Source organism: Erpetoichthys calabaricus, chromosome 5 (genome assembly GCF_900747795.2).
Source record: "Erpetoichthys calabaricus chromosome 5, fErpCal1.3, whole genome shotgun sequence".
Taxonomy (NCBI): Eukaryota; Metazoa; Chordata; class Cladistia; order Polypteriformes; family Polypteridae; genus Erpetoichthys; species Erpetoichthys calabaricus.
Window position 1 is genome coordinate 51,033,917 of NC_041398.2, and position 23,145 is coordinate 51,057,061.

Here is a 23,145-nt window from a genome sequence, read left to right on the forward strand (position 1 = left end):
AACTGACAATATACATTATATAATAAAAATGAAAAAAAGAAAATGCAAAACAAACTCAAAAAGACTGCTGCACTCTGAGGCCTTTATTAAACAGAAATGTTGCCAATTTCCTAACTCCTGGACAGCTAAGCAATTGACCAGCTGAAAGAAAGAAATGCTCCACACAGAAATGATATTTGTTTAAAATGTTACTTTCCCCATGTTGTTATGTAGTGGTGGCCAAGAAAAATTTTAATCTCATGTTTTTTTGGAGAAAATACATATTGAATATTCAAACACAACGTGACCCTGTGGTGACCAACACTGTACTATGGCAAACGATGAGAAAAATGTCCATGGAAAAAAGAAAAAAATTCTCATGTAACTGTGATGGTACAGGTTGGCTCCATGCTCCCTGTTCCTTTTGGGACCTTCTTGAACCTGCAACCATCGATAGTCAAAACCGAGATGAGCCAGGCAAATGAGGATACACACATGCAGTAAGGGATAGGTGCATAAGTGATTTATGCTTTTATTGCAATCCACCAAACAAACAGTATTCAGTAATGCAGTGCTCCATCCATAATAAATAAATAATCCAGTAAAAACACTGACAATTGTGGAGGTTGAAATCTCAAATAAATACACAAAAATTAGGCTAAAATCCTAAGGCGGTGATCAGTTCGAAAATCTCAGTCCCGGGTGCATCCTTTTAAAACCGAGGCCTCCTCTGCTTATCCTGCACAAGATCTTGCAGCAGAGGAGACTCCCAACCAGCAGGTACGACCAAACCTTTTCCACTGTCTTGGGTCTCTGATGTTTATTGCTCCCAGCAGGGCGCCCACTCCAAGCCCCCTTCCCTTCTCATCTTCCACTGCCTCTCCCTGTGGTGTTATGGGTCCACAGCTCTTGCAGCAAAGGCCGTTTTATTTAAATAAATAATCGGCGCGCTCACGGCTTAGCGAGGGAGCGTGGTGGCTGTAGCAAGCCGCAGGGCGATCTGCGGTGTGGGCGGTTCTCACCTAAGTGCACAGGTGAGAGACTGCCCACATCCGTGATTGCTCCTGTGGCTAATACGATACAGCTGCTATGTCCCTCGGTATAAAGGGAAGCGTGAGCCAGTTAAGGGGGGAGAAATAGAAGTAAGAGAGAAAAAAGGTAGAAAGGGAAAGAAACGGAGGTTGCAGGAAGTAGCAGGAGGAGAAAGTCGGTGCGGGAGAGCGAGCGAGTGCAGGCTCGTCAGCAGCTGTACTAGTAGCTTGGGTGTATGGCCGACACCCGAAGAGTAGCAGCAGTGGTCGCTCCCGCAGAGTTGTTTCTGCAGGGCGGGAGTGACCAGAAGATGGATGACTCTCCGCGGAAGGCAGCGGGAGTTGGACTTGGGGCGAGTATTCCACAGCATGAGCGCCCTGGTTGCTGTGGAACCCAAGTCGTTGGCTGGAAGAGCCTACCAGAGCCAGGGATCGGTGAGGCAATCCAAATAGCGGAAGCAGGCAGAGAGAAAGTCAGCTGCAAGGAGGGCGATTCTCCTGTAGAGCGCCCATACGGGTATAGCAGGGGAGTTGCCAGAGGACAGAAGACACCGGGCTTTTTGATTTTAACATTGTTACTTCCTGTACTGTTTTACCTCGTGGTTTTTAGAAGAGTTTATTGATTTTAACCTCCACTTTTCATGTAATGGATTATTTATTTATTTATTGAAGGAACTGCACAGCACTTTGTTTGCACTTTGGATTTGTTTTAATAAAAGCACTACTGCACTTTTTATACACCATTCCTTTGCTCAATTGTTTATTGCCCCACTGTCTAGCTCATCGGTGACATTACTGATGGTGTTGGGTTCAAGGGCTCCCTAACAGCTGATGGGAGCGTGGAGCCGAACCCGCATCGTCACACTCCCCAGACTTATGTGAGAACCCCTATGAGCGAACATTGGGCCACTTCAATTTCCCTGCACAATATTCAGTCAAGTGGCCCTCATCAGCCCCCAAGCATCTGCCATACGCTCTTCCAAGGGACCCTCCTCCCAGCTGCCTACTTCCTCTCCTCTGCACCCTGGCGTCTTGCAATCCTGCCTTCATCTCTATCCATCTGCCCATGTTTAACCTCCGTCTCTCCTTCTCTGTTCTTTCCTGTCTGCCCCTCCTTCTGTCGTGAAGGCTTCTTTTATTGCCTTAATTGAGTGCAAGTGTGTGATGCTGCTCCCTCCGTGGCACGAATGAGACACCTGACTGACACTTGCATTCGCATGTGTATGCATGATTAGTCAGGGACCCCAACCATTCCCAGAGTGGGGACAGCCTGCACTCACCTGCACCTGATTCTGAGCCTGCACGTTCTTTGGCACGATTATTTATTTATATGTCACATTACATTATATATTTTCCTGATCCAACGGACCACTCATCACAGTAACTTATGTCACATAATCCACATATTGGATATCCATTTGCATGGTCAAAACATGCAAAATGTTTGCATTTTTGCTAAAATATTATGAACAGTTACTTGATGGAAAGGCAATGTGCACAGTAAACAGAAAAGATGTCATTCTCTCAATACTGTGCAATTGAATTGAAGAATTTCTCCTCCTTCTCATTCATTGGTCAAGAGTCTTGACTTCAAGTCAAATGCACAGCATTGTAGGAATGACATGTTTCCTTTTTATTGTGAACTCCATCTTTCCAAGATCGAAAATACGCCTTCAACTGTCTGTCTAATCCATTTATCAATCAGTCCATTTTATCTATCCACTTTTTTTGTTCAGAGTTGCAGGGCACTTGACTATGGTAAATCCTGCTATGAGTGAAAGTCTATTCCAAGGCACACTCACTCAAATGTAATCAGTTTAGACAAACGGGCCAAGCAATCTCACAGGTACTTTGAATGTTGAAGAATAATCAAAGTACCTAGAGAAAAAAGCCCACAGACAGAGAAAAAAAGGCAAGAAAACTCTACAGAGCCAGCTATCTAGTCTTCAGGGTCTCTCTGTACCAACCTGCTGATCAAGTCCCGTTTATTTTGCCTTAAACACATTATTAATCATTTCTAATTAAATTTTAAAAAATTACATCTAATTTTGGTCCCAAAGTCTAGGGACTGATATTGCACATTACCTCAAATGAGAGAGGTAGACACAGAAAAGGTTTGTAATGGGCCAGGAGAAACATCATGAAATAGTCAGGCTGTGAATGGTAAACCACACTCTCTCAATGCACTTGGCTTTTCCAGCCCATGTAAATAAAGTAAGTAGGTGGCTTTATTGGAAATCAAAACAAGGACGAACCAATAGTTTTGATTCTCCCAAAAGTAAAAAGTAAAAACTTGTCTAGTCAATGTCTAGTCCACTGAGTGAATGTAAAAGTTAGTAAATCAGCTTTAGAATGGAGCCCACTTCATGGCAGGAATCTGATACGAAGAATGAGTAGAATTAAAAGAAGTAGTTGGGGTCCAAAAGGATTGAATGAACTTGTCCATTACACATTATATGTCAACAACTTAATGTATTGAAGATGCAGTGATGCTCCATTTTAAAATGGATTTAATGCATTCAACTTCTAAACCTCAAACCAGTCCTTTCCTTTTCATGGTCACAACCATGTCTTCCACAGGACATGTAAGCTGTAGCTCCACTAGAGAGAGATATTGGATATTGGTTGTCTCCTTTGCAAAGAGTTTACACCTTCATCTCTTATTAAGCCCACTAATTCCATTTGGAAGTATAACAATGTTACTGATACATTCTTCCACTTTTACTCCATTTCAGGGTTGCACTGGCTGGAGCCTATTCCAGCAGAATCAGGTACAAAACAGGGACCATATATGGACAGGGGACCAGTCACAGTGAATGTACAGACTGCAGAGCAGAATTGGGCACAGGTCAGCAACTAATCCTGTACTAGATTTCAATCCAAGGCTGGACAAACACAAATAGAAACAAGTACAACTGACTCTAAGGCAATATAGCATGTCTAGTATGAAATCCGAACAAATGAAATGCAATGTAAATGAATTGCTCTTTTTATGATTAGGTCCAAACTTCCAGACCACCACATTACAGTGAGATCTCTTAATTACTACAATCTTTACAAAATAATTTTAAACACTAAAAAGTGTAACAGATTGTACAAAACTTGAATCATCTGAAATATGACAAATGAAACTAAAGAAATAAGATAAATTAATATCGAGCACAAAATCTGCAGAAATAGCAACTAATTCCCTTTGGCTCTTGAACATCTCAGACTTCAAAAGGGTGCTCTCATTTTATACCTTTTCAGTAATCTTCATTATTTATAGACTTCTTGAAAAATATACCCCAGAGCTTCAGCTGTGACCATGTACTAAGTTCACTAAAAGTGTCAACTATTTGTATGCATTTGTACATTTGTATTGTTCTCCCTCAGGGTAGCTTCTTCCTGGAACATTTGAGCTACACAGCAAATTTGACAAGATATGTTGCTTAAGGGAAACTTTCTAACAGCAAGTTGACGTCAGTTGATGAAACTCATAAATGATGTTTGGTTTCTCTTGTTTCCTGATTAGCAGCTGTAGGTAAGTAATCCAGTGACCCACCAGGATTTCTTCTGTCTTTTATTTACTACACAGGTTTGAAAGGCAAATTGTTATCTGAAACTACTCTGATGGATGGCACCCTTGAATATTTCATTCTTCATTTCATTTGGTTGTTTTTGGTGAGTCAGAGCATATTTCAGCAGCAAGGCTGAAACTAATCCTTGGGGCTCTTACAGGAAACACAATCAGAATCAACAGTCACTTGTGGCACCTCTCCACAGTACTCTTTACTGTAGGTGGAAGTCTTGACTCTTTCTTATAACATTACTTTAAGCAAATACTGTCTGTTTAACAGATTCTTTTATCACAATCTTTTAAACATTATTCAAGAAATGTTATTTTATGGTATATTTTTTTTGTTATGTACATGAAATGCACATCTTTTGGCACCCTGAATTATAATGTAATAAGCTCATATTTTAAACTAAAGTTTTGTGAGTGTCTTACACTGACTTTTGTTGGGTAAACTGGTTCTGTAGCAAAAGAGTACAACGTTTATTCAGAGTATCAATTTCCCTCACTGGAGTGGAAAATCAGTGGCTAGAAGACGTCTACTGTCACATCCTTTCAAGCTCCGCCTCTTCTGCTGGGCAGGGATAAAAATAACGATCACCCAGCAGGACCTGTCATTTGACCAGGATCATAAGAGTTGACCAGATGCTCCTGCATTTTTCACATGGTCCAACTAGAGGGTGCCCAACTGCCCATTTTGGAGAAATCACAACTTTTCAGCGACAAAACAACATTAAACATGATTCTCCTGTCTGTAGCCCGAAACCTATTACTGCTTCATACTCCTTTTTTAATTTAAAGCCCTGTATGTTAAACAAAATGAAAAAAAAAAACATTAATTGAGAACAAGATCCAGCCAAATTAGAATGTCACATATTTTTTTTCCACTTTTTTAAGAAAACTTGCAGGGCATACTTATCAAGGTTGTGGTCACTTCTGTCAGTAGCAACTCAAATTTTCCTTTCACCACTTTCTTTCTATACCCTAACTATGTGTGTGATATGTTGATTCATGGCTCTGAAATGGTATGGTATGGTGTGAGTGAGAGCAGATGGATGGATGCATATGCATTCACAAAATACCCAGTGGCATCCAAAAAAGTAGTCAAAAAATTCTGGAGTACACAGTGACATGACCTTAATGGCATGACCCTCTCTTGTGATAATCTCTGTATTGATTTATGAGAACTTCTTACTTTATAATCTACAACAAGGTTTAATAATAATAATAATAATTAATTACATTTATATAGCTTTCTTGGTTTTGGTAGATTGCTTACAGAACCAGTAGTACAACACTTTCCACACAATGAGATACTCTTCCACAGATCTTTCATGAGTCAACTTTAAGGAGCTTGCACAAATATAGAGCTGCAATATGCTGATCCAGTAAATACAATGTCTTTTCTCCAGCATTCACAGGTAAAGCCCTCATTGGAGTCAATCTTTTCTAGCAATTTTCAGTTGTATCCTTCACTTACAGTAACTTAGTGAGTTAGTGACAGTTGTGACATGCACTTGTGACCACCATTCATGTAGGCTAACATCTGTAATGACTTGGTTATATTAGTCTTCTGTGTGTGCAAGAACTGACAACCAATGAGCATTCACCCTGAAGTACAATGTATAAAATACTGCTGCAAGTGGGTTTTTGGACTGTGAAAACAGGAGAGAAGGTTTGTCTACCATTACAGTATAGGACAAAGGAAATAAAAATGGTCTGAGACAGTGGCTGAACTGACCATAACAGGATAACATTTGTTAAGCCATCGGCACTGTCAGACAGAACATCAATTGGCTGTGAAAACATGTCAAGCTCTTAATAGTTTGGAACTTTGAAACTGTGCAGAACAGTCATGAGGCAGTCATGTAATCTGTCATCGCCTGCGATTCCTAGTCATGTAATCTGTAATCTTCAAGGTGACAAGATCCAGCAACTGAAATCACTAAGTTTAACATCCTCTCCTACTCAAAACTGTATAGCATATCACTGACCTAACAGAACTAACAAAACAAAATATCCATGGGGACTTGCACTTGTTTCACTTACTGCTGCTAAAATCATATTAGGGCTTCTTACTCTGTGTGGGGCAACTTTTTTGTGCACCATTATGTATAATATTTATTAAAACCAATATACTGCAAGGAGTGGTCAACAATTATCTACACTTCTGTGCTAATTTTGTTTGGGTTGGCTATATAGATATCCCTTGTGCACATATAGAAACATGGTGTGACTGTATTCACAGTGGCTAAGTGACTACCCTGATCAGTCCATTTCTCTTGTTGTTTTCAAAAAGGAATAAACCTGGCCAGTCACAACTTTAAAAATACCATTGAACTTCAGGTCAGACAAAGACATCTCATGATGATGTCCAACTTCAAATGTCAAATCAGTAATGGTGGGAAGAGTGAACATAAGTAGGAATGTGTATGAAAATTAAATAACCATCATTTTATATACTGTCTATAGAGAGCAACACCCCAAGGCACTTTGTAAGTATACACCTTTTAAATTTGCTTGTTGTTGGCTCAGACAGAGTTAAAGGTGGCATTTTACTTGAGTTCCTAAATCAGTAGGCTGAACAGTTTGTATCTGTAATGTAACGGTTTTAAAAGTGCATGCAATTAAGGGTCAACTTCATTTGTAACATTGTGATTATTCCTGCATTTTTCTAAGTCTGACAATGTGTATAAAACCAAACTAGAAAAACAAATAAAAGTGTCTAACAGAGTTAGTTGTTGTCTGTTACAATTTCATAGGAAGAAAATATACATAATGTATTCACCTTTTTTTTACAGGGACGTTCAATTTAACTCAAAAGTCAATCTACCAGATACTGTGTATCCACAGTACACATTGTAGCTAAGGCCAACTGGCACAAAATCCCATAGGGACCCTGGTGCGATGCTGCACAGTACAATTCAAAATATGTCAGTATTTATTAGCATGTGCTTGTACTAAAAAAGACATGACTTTTTGCCTTCTGTAGGTATGTACTTCTGTTTTTCTCCTAATGTAACCAGACTCTGCTGAAACGTATTATGTGTGATTATCCATTTGGAGAATTGAACCTATGACCTCATGCTATCCAGACTTTTGGAAAGTAAAAAAAATGGGTGACTTGGTTTTCTGACATAAAAGAACTTTTAACTATCCGTAAGAAAGCAGTGATGTCACAGGAACAAATATGAAAGCCTTACAATGACTCATTATACTCACAATGGTTTGTTATATGTCCCCTCTGGTTAACTTTGTTCTTTGTTGAATATTTTTAGTTTCCCATTAATTCAAGATTCAAATCATAGTGAATGGCATTTCCTTTCCTGATGGTTCTGATAGTTCTGTTTTTGACATTAACGCATCACTTGTTAAAATGTATGAAAGTGCGCTGTTGATAATTCTAATGACGGTCAAGCACTGAATATTTCCTTTCTAACATAGATCAGTACAAAGGTATAATAATAACTCAGTATCACACTCTCATGCTGTACTGTAAAAAAACAATGTGTGGCCAATCAGTTACATTAAGAAACTGACTACATGACACTTTTAGAGCTAGCTCAAACTCTGAGGATTTTGTTCTATATAATTAAAACTTTCAATTGACTCAACAAGCCGTGAAAGTTGGGCAAGCTTACAAAAAGGTGTTTTAATATTGATTCTTGTAAAATCATAACATAAAAATTCAAGTTATGCCAACTTAAATATTTAAATCCATTTTGTATATTAGATATTTGAACTCAAAAATTGATGCCAAAGGTTCTCAGTGGCTGGAAATTATGAATGTCTCAATTCAATTTGAAATAAATAACTAACAGATATTAGTTTTGCAGTGTGAACACCTGTGGATGTTCCCTTTTATGATGTTACTGGACTCCCAAAACAAAACAAAAAAAATTTAAGAGGCCCAGTTTAATTGAAAAATTAAGTGTTTTTACCAAATATAAATGATCAAGGATGGGCATCACAAAATCAGTATAACTAATAACATTCGAACATTAGAACAATCTAGATGAGAACAGGCAATTCAACCCAACAAAGCTCGCCAATCCTATCCATTATGTCTTCCAAAAAAAACATCAAGTGGAGTTTTGAAAGTCCTTAAAGTCCTACTGTCCTACTAAGTGTCTATCATTCTTTGTGTAAAGAAAAACTTCCTAATGTTTGTGCAAAATTTACCCTTAACAAGTTTACAACTGTATCCCTGTGTTCTTGATGAACTCATTTTAAAATAAGTCCACTGTACTAATTCCCTTCATAATTTAAAACACTTCAGTCATGTCACCTCTTAATCTTGTTTTGCTTTTAATCTTTCCTCATAATTCAACCCCTGTAGCCCTGGAATCAGCCTAGTCGCTCTTCTCTGGACCTTTTCTAGTGCTGCTATGTCCTTTTTGTAGCCTGGAGACCAAAACTGCATACAGTACTCCAGATGAAGCCTCACCAGTGCATTATAAATATTGAGCATAACCTCCTTGGACTTGTACTCCACACTTCGTGCTATATGAGGTGTGATCAAAAAGTACAGTGAATGTTGATGCAGAGCACCATCCAGGAGCAATGCAAAACAATTCAATGCAGGTTCTGACATGTCCATCCTAGAGCCTATTTTGTGGCAAATTTCAACTTGTTTGATACTGTCAGTCATTTGTGAGCCACTGTTGAGTTCAAGAGTGTTTTTCAAGTTTGTTATTAATAATGGATATCGAGCAATGCATTAACATGAAATTTTGTTTCAAATTGCAAAAAGCTCAGGAAACCCATCAGATGTTAAAATCGGTTTATGGTGACACTGCACCGGCAATTACGACTGTTTACAAGTGGTTTGATTGATTTCGCAATGGATCTGACGGTTGAAGATGACAAAAGATCAGGACATCCTCCAACATCAATAACCGGGGAAAATGTTGAAATGGTTTCATTCTTCATCATGACAATGTTCCTTGTCACACATCCCTTCTAGTATGACAATTTCTGTTGAATAAAAACATTACACTGTGTCCGCATCTACCTTATTCACTGGATCTGGCACCGTACAACTTTTGGCGGTTCCCTAAATTGAATATGACTATGAAAGGCAAACTATTTCAATCCACTGAGGACATCCAGGCAGCCACGACAGCCCAACTAAAGACACTCTCGAAAGAAAACTTCCAGAACTGCTTCGCAAAGTGGCAGGAGCGTTGGGCTAAGTACATTTGAAGTGGAGGAGAGTATTCTGAGGGTGACTTGTAGTTGTAAATCTTTTACTGCAATAAAGGTTTTTTATTTTAAAACATTCACCGTATTTTTTGATCATACCTCGTATAACCAAACATTCTGTTTGCCTTCTTAATGGCTTCTGAACACTCGGGAAGTCGATAGCTTAGAGTCTACTATGACTTCTAAATCCTTCTCATAAGGTGTACTTTTGATTTTCTGACCACCTGTTGTGCATTCAAACAAAAGATTTTTATTTTCTTTGTGTAATACTTTACATTTAATGACATGAAATTTCATCTGCCACAAATCTGCCCAAGCCTCTATGGTATGCAAGTCTTTCTATAATAATATACTGTAACTGATTCCAAATTATCTGCTAATCCACCTATCTTGGTATCATTTGCAAACTTAACCAGCTTGTTATTTATATTCCTATCCAAATCATTTATACAATATAGTACAACAAACTTCTAAAACCTATTGCCTCTCTGGACCTACATAAACACACATAGAACATCAGAAGCATATTAACCAGCACAGGCCATTCAGCACAACAAAGCTCACCAATCATATTCACTTCATTTCTCCAAAATAATATCAATTTGCGTTTTGAAGGCCCTTAAAGTCCTACTGTCTACCACACTACTTAGTAACTTATTCCATGTATCTAAGGTTCTCTGTGTGAAGAAAATCTTTAAATTTACTCTTAGGTTTCTGAATGTAATCCTGTGTTCTTGTTGAACTAATTTTAAATCAATAGCCTGTATCTAATGTGCTGTCTTTTAGAATTTTAAAAACTTAACTCATGTCTCCTTTTAACTTCCTATTTTTTAAACTGAAAAAGTTCAACTCTTCTTTAAACTCATAACTTTCAGTCCTGGATTCAGCCTAGTCGCTCTTCTCTGGATTTTCTCCAGTGCTGCTATGCCTTTTTATTTATCCCAGAGACCAAAGGTGCACACAGTACTCCAGATGAGGCCTCACCAGTGCATTATAAAGTTTCAGTATAACCTCCTTGGACTTGTATTCTACACATCTTACTATATAACCTAACATTCTGTTAGCCTTCTTACTGGCTTCTATACACTGTCAGAGTATAGACAGTGACAGGTACACTGTGACTCCTAGGTCATTCTCTTAAGGGATACTTTAAAATTTCAGACATCCCATTGTGTATTCAAATCAAACATTTCTACTTCCTACATGTAATACTTTACATTTACTTACATTAAATTTCATCTGCCAATTATCTGCTTAAGTGTTGTCCATGTCCCTCTGTAATGATTCAGTTTATTTTTCACTAGCTGCCATTCCACCTAACTTAGTACCATCTGCAAACTTAACCAGATTGCCAGATTAATCCAGATCATTTACATATTAAAATAGCCCTAGTACTGAATCCTGAAGGGAACTACTTTTAACACTTAAAAAAAAAATACTGTAGCTATTCCTGAAACATATTGTTGTTTAAGATAAAAGATCAGTTTGGTGTGTTACCAAAGTAACAAATGCTGCAGTTACTGTACAATAATTAACTAGCAATTAGTAAATGGTTCATCATTAGCTCCCTCATACTTAGGCTAACCACACTAGAAGTAACTTTCCATGATAAAAGAAGCAGAAAAGATGATGGAATGTTTGAGATCAACAAGGCAATAAGGAGTTAAGCCAGATGGAACAAAAAACCCCACAGGGAAGCAGCTTGAACTCCTCTCTTAACTGTCTCACCTTTGACCTTTGCAAGTGAAGTACATCAGAAAAAGTACAATAATTGGAGATTTACCCTTGAAACATTCCGAAACAACCCTATTAGCGCTGTGATGTTTCAAGAAAGTTAAAAGTACCTGCTGTCCAATCAGAAATCTATACATGAAACCTGACATGAACTTTCTACTTCAGTTTAAGTGAGTGCTGAAACATCTGTTCTACACATTCATTTACCTATCAAAGAATTATGATTTAAATGTACTATTACTAATTAACAGAGTAAAAAAAGGGCCTGGGAAGATGATTTACCTTGTATGTATGAAAAAATGAACCTATTTTCAAACAAAAATGAAAAACAAAAAAACATCAACACTCTCACCTGAAAGGTCCCATTGAGATGAGGTTATAAAGCAGCTTTTATATACAGAAATACAAAAGGTGGCTCTTTTCTGAATTCTCAGATATCATCATATCCAAAAGTAATGTATCATTAAAAGTCTATTGTCTTCAGAGTCAACCGCAAGAATGTTGCCATGACGTCCGGTACCCTGGAATGCCACCATGGTTTTGATGTCACAATGGCAGATTCTGACTAAGGATACCTCTGTGGTGGGAGAAAAAATGCTCTTCATAAATCTGATTTGTTTTACGGGATTTGTATGGCTAGAAAGAGGTCACTCGTCAGTATAATTTCCTGTGGTCTGCATGTCACATACCCATCTCCAGTAAACTGCTGTTGAAGCTGGCTTAGTTGGTAACTGACCCTCATATACCGTATACATATATATTATACACATAAATATAATGGTTATTAAGTTTTATTTTTATTATAAGCTTTACACACTGTGTAAAAATACAACATACTGTTTCAGACATGACTTTTTCGCTATTTTCATTACTACAACATCATTATTTGTATTTGATTTGAATGATATTGTCTGAGCAGCAATTCATCCATCCATCCATCCATTTTCCAACCCGCTGAATCCGAACACAGGGTCACGGGGGTCTGCTGGAGCCAATCCCAGCCAACACAGGGCACAAGGCAGGGAACCAATCCTGGGCAGGGTGCCAACCCACCGCAGGCAGCAATTCATTAATTTCAAAATATGAAAAGGTTAAAAAAAAACACTCAAATGAACACAGCTAGCTGATGCCAATAGCACCCAAGCCTTATTTTCCACTAACTCTCCAAATATTACTTCTCTTTTACTGTGTTAATCTTACGCTTCACCTTTAAAAAAATTAAATAGTGCAAAAGATTAGACAGCCCCACTAACACAAAAAAGGATTGTAAGTCTTGAACTCGCTACTTCCCCGCCTCAGTCCCCTTTTGATTCATTCAAGCAGACCAGAATCTGCACAGCCTGCCAGAACTTTACTTTGAGAAATAAGAGTCATGCAGTTGAGAAGCTTGGCTTAAAAGGGCGTCAAGGCCAGTTTTTTTCCCATGCTTTTTAAATTGAATCATGTGTTAAACTTGGTAGCTTGCCAGTCCTGCCAGAAATAAGTTGCTGTCCTCATTCAGAAAACAAAAATCTTTTTTTTTTCTAATGCAGTTTCTTCTTTTTTCTCATTATATTTAAGCCATTTTTCTGTGAGTTTGTAATTTACAGTAAAGCAATATTTTTTGCAACAAGATTTACAGCTCGTTTTACACTTTGATAACATATGGACCTTTAAAAGTGTTTTCTGTTTTGCATTTGCTTTTGTCTTCTTAAGTAGCAGATGTTACTGTGGAAAAAGAAGCAAAAATAACATAAGTACAGATTACTCCACCCACAGATAGTGACACAGGAGGGAAATATAAGTATATTAAAGCACAATGAATTTCTGTCCACTGATGACTTACACTAAGATAAAAAAGAAAGTACATTTGATGGCTGCTGTTACTCTTTGTTAAGGTTTCTCATCACTAAAATCTGATTGCATATACCATACATACTTAAAACATCTTACCTGAATGTGAACGTGTCCATACTTAGATGTCGGCTGTGTGATGCATGTGCAGTGGTGCTTTCATTATTAATTTTTATTCCCAATTGTTTTTTTTAGACGATTCACCCTCAGCTTCTCACTCTGTGACCCCATTCCCAGAATGATATGCTGCTTTGAGTTTAGATAAAATAACAGTTGTTTATTAAATTGTGTATATGTTCAGACTAAATGAAAATATGTGCAGCTGGTTCGTTTAATCATTTACCTAATATGTTAAAGGTAGTCACATTGAGATAATCCAAAATTTACATTATGATTCTCTATAAAAAGATTGATTTTAGTTTTGTCTGTTTTGCTTAAAAAACTTTCATTGTCACAATTGCAATGGGTGGAAATAGATGAAAATCTAAATCTGAAAATCTCACAAGAGGTGGTCTGCTGTGGATGGGTTGGGGGTCAACATAAAAAAAGAGTTGTGTATCTTTTCCCTTCTGTTGCTTTTCCATGAATGACCTGAACCACCAAGCAAACTGCCCAGATTCATATGTTTTCAATTATAAGCAGGAATACTAAAAGCTGGTGTTATTTGTACACTGACAACATTAAATGTAATCAACACGCATCTTCCTACCTACCTGTGTGGAAAATCAGATGTAATTACTGTGGTGCCAAATGACCTTATTGTCTGTTTTTAGGTGTGTTTGCATACAAGTGAAAGTATCTGTTGTCATTGCCATGTCTGTAGGTGTGTCTGTCCGCATGAAACAATTCTGCTTCCTGGTACACGTATTCTTCAAACACATTTTTCAAGGAATTTCAGTTTTCGTCAAGGTATCACGAATGGTGTGTTCTGTACAAATTTCTGAAATTCCAAAAATAGAGTGAAATGCTTTGCTGAATTTTCACAATTATCTGGCTTAAAACAAAGAAGCATTCTGTGCTACTTCAATTACTGAATAATTTTACTTCTGAAATTACCTTGACAGACTATATGAACTTGCTTATGTTACACCTGTACATGTCTGTTGGCTGATAAGCCCAATACAAGTTACCAAAATACTAATAGAGTTGTGTGTGCGGCATGGAAATTACTCACTTCAGCAGCCTGGTGACACATGGAGAACCGCAATATTGATTTTAGTGCTCCGTTGGGTTCTTCTTTAAAGAAAATGTTACGTTTAAGAAAAAATGAAATACCATTGGCCGTCTACCTTCCATAACCAATACAACACCAATCAATGCAAAGTTCACCTGAATTGAAATATAGTGTCTGTGAAAACTTTTTCAGCCACTACAAGCATATCTGGGCTTGGTTTTTAAGTATATTGTATAATAAAATGCTATCGAAAATACATTTTAAGTGCTTTTCTAATTCATGTAAATAAACTTTATTATGCCTTTTATTTTTGAATATGTCTCATTTTTACAATAACACAAAAAAATGTGATATCTCTGTCTTTGATATAGTACTGTACATTAAAAAATAAATACCCAATCTTTCAAAAAAATTAACAAAGTGAATAACTTCAGCTAAATGTTATACCATGTGCACATTTTCTAACTAGTTTTAAAAAGTTGGATTTTAGTTTTTCTCTGTTGAAAAACAAGTTCTCATTTTATACCACTGATATGTCTGATTTCACTCCTAGGTTTTTGAATCAGAATACATTGGTTTTTTTTTTTGCTTTTTATGCTTGCACCTTCAAATCATTCTTGTTTGTATTATAACATGCTTTTTAAGTCATCTTTGACAAATCTGTCTACTAAATTAATAATAATAATAATTGATGAGGAGCTGCAACAGACTGAACATGAGTAAAAAGAGACCCAGAACTGAAAAGACTGAGACAAGACAATTTGCAGCTCTTAGCTATTCTTGGACTCAGAACAACTGGCAAAAAAAGCCATGCATGTTGAAAGTATCAAACAAAAATGAAACCTACAGAGAGTAGGATTTACTGGTCATGCCACTAGAAATCATAGACAATCTGCTTTGCCACGTAATGATACTATTTGTGGTATTGATGGGAAACATTTTCCAGCCATCATCAGTCATGGTGTCCTGAAGACATTTTTCCATCAAGAAGTGATCGAAAATAAAATATCCTAACAGACAGTGGAGTAAGCTCGTTGTTAACTGCAGAGGCACGGTCTTTACTGCCTACTGCATGTCTCGTAGTTCCAAGTAACTGTGTAGCGTTTTCACGTTGTCTGGATTATCTGTGATATCCTATTACATATTTCTTCCAATTGGCTCTGAAACATCCTTCACATGGGCTGTTGTTTATATAAAAATCCACCCACAGTAGTTGCTGGAACATAGAAGAGAACACGTAAACTTTCCTTAGGTAGACAGTGCCAAGAATCTTAGATTAAAAATTATTTCCAATTTTGTGCTTTGTTTTAAACATACCTGGCAAACATGGATGCCATGTTTCTTAGAAACCAGAAACTCTACTGCTTTGAAGTAAAGTTACTTTGTAAGTTCTGAGGCTTGTGTTTCATGTTTGGTCTGGTACTCTATTGACTGTATGGCACTGAAGAGACACTTTTTAAATGTATCAATACAGTTTCACTTAATAAGGCAAATATAGGGCAAATGCATACATATCACAATTGTGAAAAACAACATTGACTTCAAAAATATCAAACCAGTCCTTCAGGTTATGTATATCAACAACTTAACTTAATCCTTCCTGAATAGTTGCAAAGTGTATAATGACAATACATTACCATTTTTTATATGCTTCCATCATTGTGCTCTACTCTTTAGATAGGATTTTAATTAAAGTGTTTTAAGGTAAAAAAAAAATCTGCTTGTTATTGAGTGCAGTAGTTTCCATACTTAAAAATTTTAAAACTTAATATACAAGCACACTGGCCTGCAGCTCACTACTGAATAAGATTTGGTTGGTTACTGACTATACAGTAGATAGATAGATAGATAGATAGATAGATAGATAGATAGATAGATAGATAGATAGATAGATAGATAGATAGATAGATAGATAGATAGATAGATAGATAGATAGATAGATAGATAGATAGATAGATAGATCCTAGGAAACTGTGTCAGTTGAAACCATTAAATTCAAAAAAAGCCTGTCTTTTTGAGAAACGAACTTATTTTGAGCCTGGTGCTCCTTGTATTTGAAGTCACTACTTACAGAACGACAGAGTCTCCCCTCTAAATCGACATTAACAAAGGGACAAAGGTATAATTTTCTAAACATACAAGAAATGCATATACAGCTGATTATCATCTGGGATGCACCTGCTGACCCTGATTGTTCCCCGCCATGCACAGAGGTACAATTGTTGCTGCAGTGGGTCTTCCATTTCATCAAGATTGTTGAGTTGCTTAAGCTGCCAAATAGCAATCACACTACTCCAGCAGAGAATATTGCCGTTAACTTGATCCCTTCTCGGGGTTAATGATGTAACGAATATCCTGGCAGAAGTGTAGGATGAGCACTGCATGCATGTGAGGATGTGGAACTGCATGGGGTTGCCCAACTACAGTAATATATGTGCGAATCTGTCCTCAGTCATGAGTAGGATACGAATGATGCACCAGACTTGGAGTACGTAACAAAAACAGCTGCTTTCTTTATTTGTGTTTACCCGTATAGAAGTCACGTAAACCTCGGAGAATGTCTAAGGTATATTAAGTAAAAATCAGGGTTGTGAATCGGCTTTCTGACCCCCTGCAAAACTGGCGTCTCCCAGTCTGGATCACTCTCCAAGATTTAGCATGTGGAAATTGGAGACCGAGGAGCCGTGGAAAAGGCGGCGCAGGCATTTGGGATCTGGACCGCTTCACTCCCAGCCACCAGCCTCGTTACGTAAGAAGACACTCGGTGGCTATACTAAGCCATACGGAGGCGGAACATGAGGAATGGAAGGAGAAAATAAACGACAGGACAATGTACTGGTGCAGTAGGGGTCGAGGAAAAAATGTTCATGTCGCTACTGGTGCCCATAAACTGACAAAAATAAAACACAAGGATTTTCCGTGCGCTTACATGCATTTTTGAAAGACTCCAGCTATTCAAACAATAAATACGTATATTGACAAGGCACATGAAAAAAACACGAAACCTTTTAGAAACATAAACGATAAATTGTCAATGTATCAAAAACTAGATTAGGTGCTAACAAAAGAAACCTGACGCACATAAAAAGATGATGAAACCCGGAGAAAAATGTCTGCTGTGTACTGTAGGTTGTCTTCTCATTTGTCACACGCAACATAAAAGTGCAAAGCGCTTTCTAAACATTGGTAAAGCAACACCATATGGAAAACATTCTCGTATAGCTTTAAATGTACAGCGCCGAAGGACTAACTCTGCACTGATGTTTACATCACCCTTAGCTCTGCTTTTTTTTATTTGTATGTGCTTTAATGCTTTTAGTGGCCTGATTTATTAAATACACTTGTTATCTTTCTAAAAACAAAGTCCTTTTAGGATTTTATTGTAGCTGCAGATGCCTTGTGTGCGATTAACTGTGAAATGCGTGAAGCTGCCTGGGAAACGATTCCTGTTCTGGTAGTGAGCAAGTCAGGACTCCTGGCGATCGCAAAGCGCCGCCACATGGTGCGGAAACTCGCCTAGAACTGCAAGGTACAAATATAGACTCTCATAATACTAATAAGTATATATACTTATCCAGTTCTTCTTAGAAATTTATAACGACACAATGTTTAATATACTCAATATAGTTGCAGTGATAGAAATAATAATAATACAATTTCTGCATTACGTAACACTAGTGTTCGATTATTTTCCATATATGTCAACACTTTAAAGTGAACGAATTTATATAATATAAACTTGCATTATTGTACTAGATTGGCTGGTTCTTGCTTTGGTTCAACACGCTACTGCATTATTATGCTCGAACCTGAAACGGATTAATCGAGTATGATAATTCAATAATAATAATAATAATAATAATAATAATAGTTCAGTTAAATGGAGAGTTAAAGTGTTTGGGAGTACTGAAAGAAGAAAAATTGAAATATTGATGAGAATATGTAATAATAATATACATTATTATGATGTTTATTTGATTAGGTTGTAAGCAAAACCGAATAAATTACTAAAAAAGAATCACAACAATATTTAATTCTTAATACAATAACAGCGATCGGCAGTTTTCTTTCTGATTCGTTATCATCTGAATTGCTAAAAACCTTCCCACACTACCCACACCTCCCTTGGATAGGCACAGTGGCGCAGCGGTGAGCTCTAGGCTGCCACACAGCTCCGGGGACTTGGATTCCATTACCAGCCCGATCGCTGCAGATGCTTTCCGTGTTTTCCCATCGACTTCAAAAACCCATTCCAGGATTAGATGGAATACCTCCCGTTAGCGTCGCAATCGACTGTATCTCCCAGAGAGTTTGTAGTAGAAATGAGGGTTCAGATAAAGTATGAGTAAAATTATGTCCTATAAAACGATTTTTCGAGACCATATTCTTCGACTCACATTTTGAAATCTGTTATTTGCTTTTCTGAAAAAAATGTCCATTTTCGGAGCCAAGTTCTTAACATCTGGGGAGAAAGTGGGAGCCGGCTACAACACAGGAGGGTATGCTAATGATTTGTAGGTTTGGGGTATTAACACAGTAACAATACACACATATAAAGTACTACAGAAAATAATTGGTAAAAGCAGCTGTATGGCATTGTTCTAAGTAAACTGAACCATTCAACAAAAGTACATGTTGTGGATGTGAGAACCCACCGCATACACCGATAGAGCGTGGCGTAGTGAGTAAGGCTATGAGGTTCAAAGCCTGAGGTTTTGGGTTCAAAACCCGCTACTTACACCATTGGAACCATAAGCAAGTCACGTCACTTGCCTCCAATTGGAGAAACAAAAGCAATGTAACCAATTGTATCTCAAATGATGGATTAAAGGCATCAGACAAATAATAACAGGAGAGTATTGTACGTAATTGTATTATTTAACATAGCAAAAAAATTACACCACACTTTTACTGATTTCTTGTACACTTTCCCTCTTATTGGTACAAGCAGATTTTATGATTCGCTGGAGCACAATTCATAAGAATTCAAAGCCGAAAAGGGAATAACGTTCGAAACAATGTACAAATTGAAATACACGTCATGTGTTGTTTATAAAAAACACCATTTTACATTATTGTTATTATTGTTGATGTTGTTGTTACTATTACTTTTGCCGCATCCACTGATATCTATGAAGCAGTAGATAACGGTGATTTTATTTCTTGCTCTCTGTGCCTTGCCGTAGTCCAAACAGCAGACAATAGCCGTCTTTTACATTACGCATGTAGAGGAGCTCTGTTTGTTTTCTCTCGTTCGGCAGAGCAGTTGGGGGGCGTGTGAGGGGCAGAGGAGGAGTTTGGCCGGCAATGCGGAGCGCCTCTGTAGCGCAGTTCCTTAGCGCCGCCTCGAGTTCACGTTCAAGCGAATCCGCCCCGCTTTTTCCTCGCATCTTTTGAAAAGAATTTTCATCAAGCTGCTCGTAAACTTGGATTGAAGGACAGAGCCCCGCCTTCATTGGAGCGATACATCCCACAGGAGCCTTAAAAACAGCCGATTGTATGCCTAGCGCTTCAGAAGCAGAGAGAAAGCCACAGAACGGCAGAGTTGTATGTGAAAAAGAGAATCAAAACAAAAAACAAGAAAAAAATAAAGCTCTCAGTTTGGATAGAAACACAACTGTGGCGTCTATCTAACACAGCGCCTACACGAACTAAGCGGAACAATGGATTTTTTAAATCATAACTATATTAACACAGGCAGCTCGTATGACTACACGTTTAATTTCTGGAATGACTACCTGGGACTTTCTACTTTGGTCACTAAGAACAATAACAACAAGAACAGCGCGCCTCAAAGCCCGAACTCCATCACCGAGTCTCTGAAGGCCAGCCTGGGCTTAGACGACTCGCCTCCCTGCTCCTGCTCGTGCTCTTGCCTGCTGGGGGGCAGCGGTGAAGCCGGCCACTTGGACTGTTGCTGCTGCTGCTCCTCCTCGGCCAGCCCACCGCCGACCTCCATCCTCGATCTGGAGGAACGTTTCTCTATCTTCAGCCCCTTTCAGAACCAAAGCGGTGGGGGCGGCGGTAGCATCCTCCTACCCCAGGATAGGGAGTCTGGGTTCGGGGGGGCGTTCGCTGGCTTTGACCTCTTCGGAGTGGAGAGGAAAATGCGCAAGCCTGCGCCCAGGAATAAGCAGGAGCCGAAGATCTGCGTGTTTTGTCGGAATAACGGCGCACCGGAGGAAGTGTACGGCTCTCATGTACTCAAGACGCCCGACGGGAGGGTCGTCTGCCCCATCCTCAGGGCTTACACGTGCCCCCTATGCAGCGCTAACGGCGACAACGCGCACACCATCAAGTACTGCCCGCTGTCCAAAGACCAACCACCCCAGCGGCAGCTGAAGGGCGGCAGGGCGGTGGGCGGCAAGAGATTGAAGATCTTCTAAGGAGAGAGAGAAAGAGAGAGACCCGATCGCACGGGGAAATTGCACTGAACATTTCTGCAGACGACTGTTTGAATTTGCGGCGCTCCCCCTTTCTGTTTGTTTGTCCTTCTGTTTGTTTGCTGCGCTTACTCTGATCACTTAAAACAGAGAGAGAGAGGGCGAAAGAACCCCAGTCCGTTTTTTGTAAGTTTTCTTCAGTGTTTTGTTTTGTTTCCCCCTGGGCGTTTCCTGTGCAAGGTTTGCTGCCCGTTAGTTTGTGCAGATGTTTTATTCGACTGTTAAAAGTAACAACATTCTGAGAAAAACATCATAAAGCACCTTCATTTTCCTTGTATGATCTTTTCGTTAAGGAGCTATACACATTTGTACTAATCTTAGTCTAGGCATTTTTGTAATATTTCATTAACTTGTCTCATTTTCCTGATCGAAGAACCAAAGTTTAAGCAAAGAATTGTAGAATTGTAAACGTTCCGATATTTTTGTGTATGTGCGTGTTTTTTATTTCACAATGTTACAGTAGACTTAATCAATTGTCTATACAACTTTGAGGTGTAGATCTTTCTTTTTTTTTTTTACACAATTTCAATCTATGAAAGCAATTTGCATTAAACTACAAGAATCAGAAAAAAGCTACCTTACATAAATGGTACTCTTCCAAGCACTGGCCAGTTTGGGTAACATAACCCTGGGTGTAGTTACCTTGCCAAATTAGTTTCCGTGGAGCACTTGGGGTGGGGGATCTTTTTTGGGGGTTGTTTCCAGCATAAGGGGCTACTTCCATTTCAGCATATCTTTACAGATATATGTTATTTCCTTTGTTGCCTTTTTAATGTTCCACAGTGAATAACAGAGACAAAAAGGTACTGGAAATGTTTACAAGCAAAGGAGGAGGGAGGATCAACACTGTATTTTTAATTTACTGCTTTATCAAGTTTTTTTTTTTTTAATTTTTATTTTAGCAGTGCAGATTTGTTTTCTGTTATCAGTCACTGTATTTACTTAGGTTGATGCAAACTTAAAAGCAAGTGGGAACAGTTTGGGGCTGGGGAGGGTTATGTTTGCCATAACCACAATAAAATTATGTTTCCAGGAACTCACACACATTAAAAAAATTATTTACATTTTTTACATAAAAAAATTAATATAGCACGAATGTAATTATTGAATGTTATATAAAAAAGCTTTTTAAACAATGCATTATTATTATTTTTTGGCATTATGTATGTGCAACTTCAATCCAAAAAAAATGCAAAAATGTAGTGAATGTACTGAGAAAAAAAATAATAATACAGTGAAAGGTGATACTAGCCGGACTGCACATTTCATACATTTTTTTTGTTTACCAAAGGAATACAATTTTAATTGAAATAAGAATAAAATGTAATAAATTTGCTGTATTGTGTACATATATATAAATATATATAAATATTAAAAGTGTGTAATGTTTATTCAGTATTTTAACATTAATATAACAGACTTAAGAGGGTGCTACCTCAACAGAATTGTTTTCAGATAAATACAGATTTGTACTTATTGTAAAAGGTCAACATTTGCAGTTTATAAATATAGTGCTGACATTTATAATAAGGGTTTTTAATAGTATTTTTTGGATCTTTGTATAACATAATTGTATTTTTTTTGCATTCTACATTTGGGAGTCAATTTCCAATTAAGCTCTAAGCATTGTTAGCCAAAAGGCAGGATGTTGTAAATAATAATGATAATAATAATAATCATGAATTTTTTCCAAGTTGTGTTGTAAAATGTTCATTGTTTTGAGAAGAAAGAAAGAGAGAGAGAGCGTGAGAGAGAAAGAGAATAAATGAGAGCGTGGATCATGTTTTAAAAATAAGAATAGAAAATTTGCCAGTTTTAACTGAAGTTTTTAATTAAAGAAAACACTGTTGAATTTTGTTATTTATATTTTGACACTATTTTCTGTATGCTGCAGTGCAGAATTTAAAGAAATTGAATTCACTACAGAAATAAACAGCTTTATCAAATATTTTAACTCTTAATACAGTGTGTGTGTGATTTTTTTTTGTTTTATTTTGTTTATGATTAGTTAGCAGTTATATTTCATAATCTCCGAAGCGAAGTGTGCTCCCCTGAGGCTGCATTTGGCTACTTTGAAAGCAGATTTTTTTTCATGAAGCCGCCCACAATTAAAGAATCTGTGTATCTCAGCTTCTTTGGAGCAAATTGTGTTCCATATTTTAAAGCCTACGTTTCAGCTTTGCCAGTTTT

General features: G+C 37.7%; 1 protein-coding gene across 1 annotated transcript; it reads left to right on the plus strand.

Annotated features, from left to right (window-relative positions):
* The first annotated feature begins 20,006 nt into the window (after nt 1–20,006).
* nanos1 (nanos homolog 1) lies at nt 20,007–22,916 on the plus strand. Its single transcript, XM_028801520.2, has one exon. It carries the CDS (start codon nt 20,176–20,178, stop codon nt 20,896–20,898), a length of 723 nt encoding a protein of 240 aa, XP_028657353.1. The 5' UTR covers nt 20,007–20,175; the 3' UTR covers nt 20,899–22,916.
* The last annotated feature ends 229 nt before the right edge of the window (nt 22,917–23,145 follow it).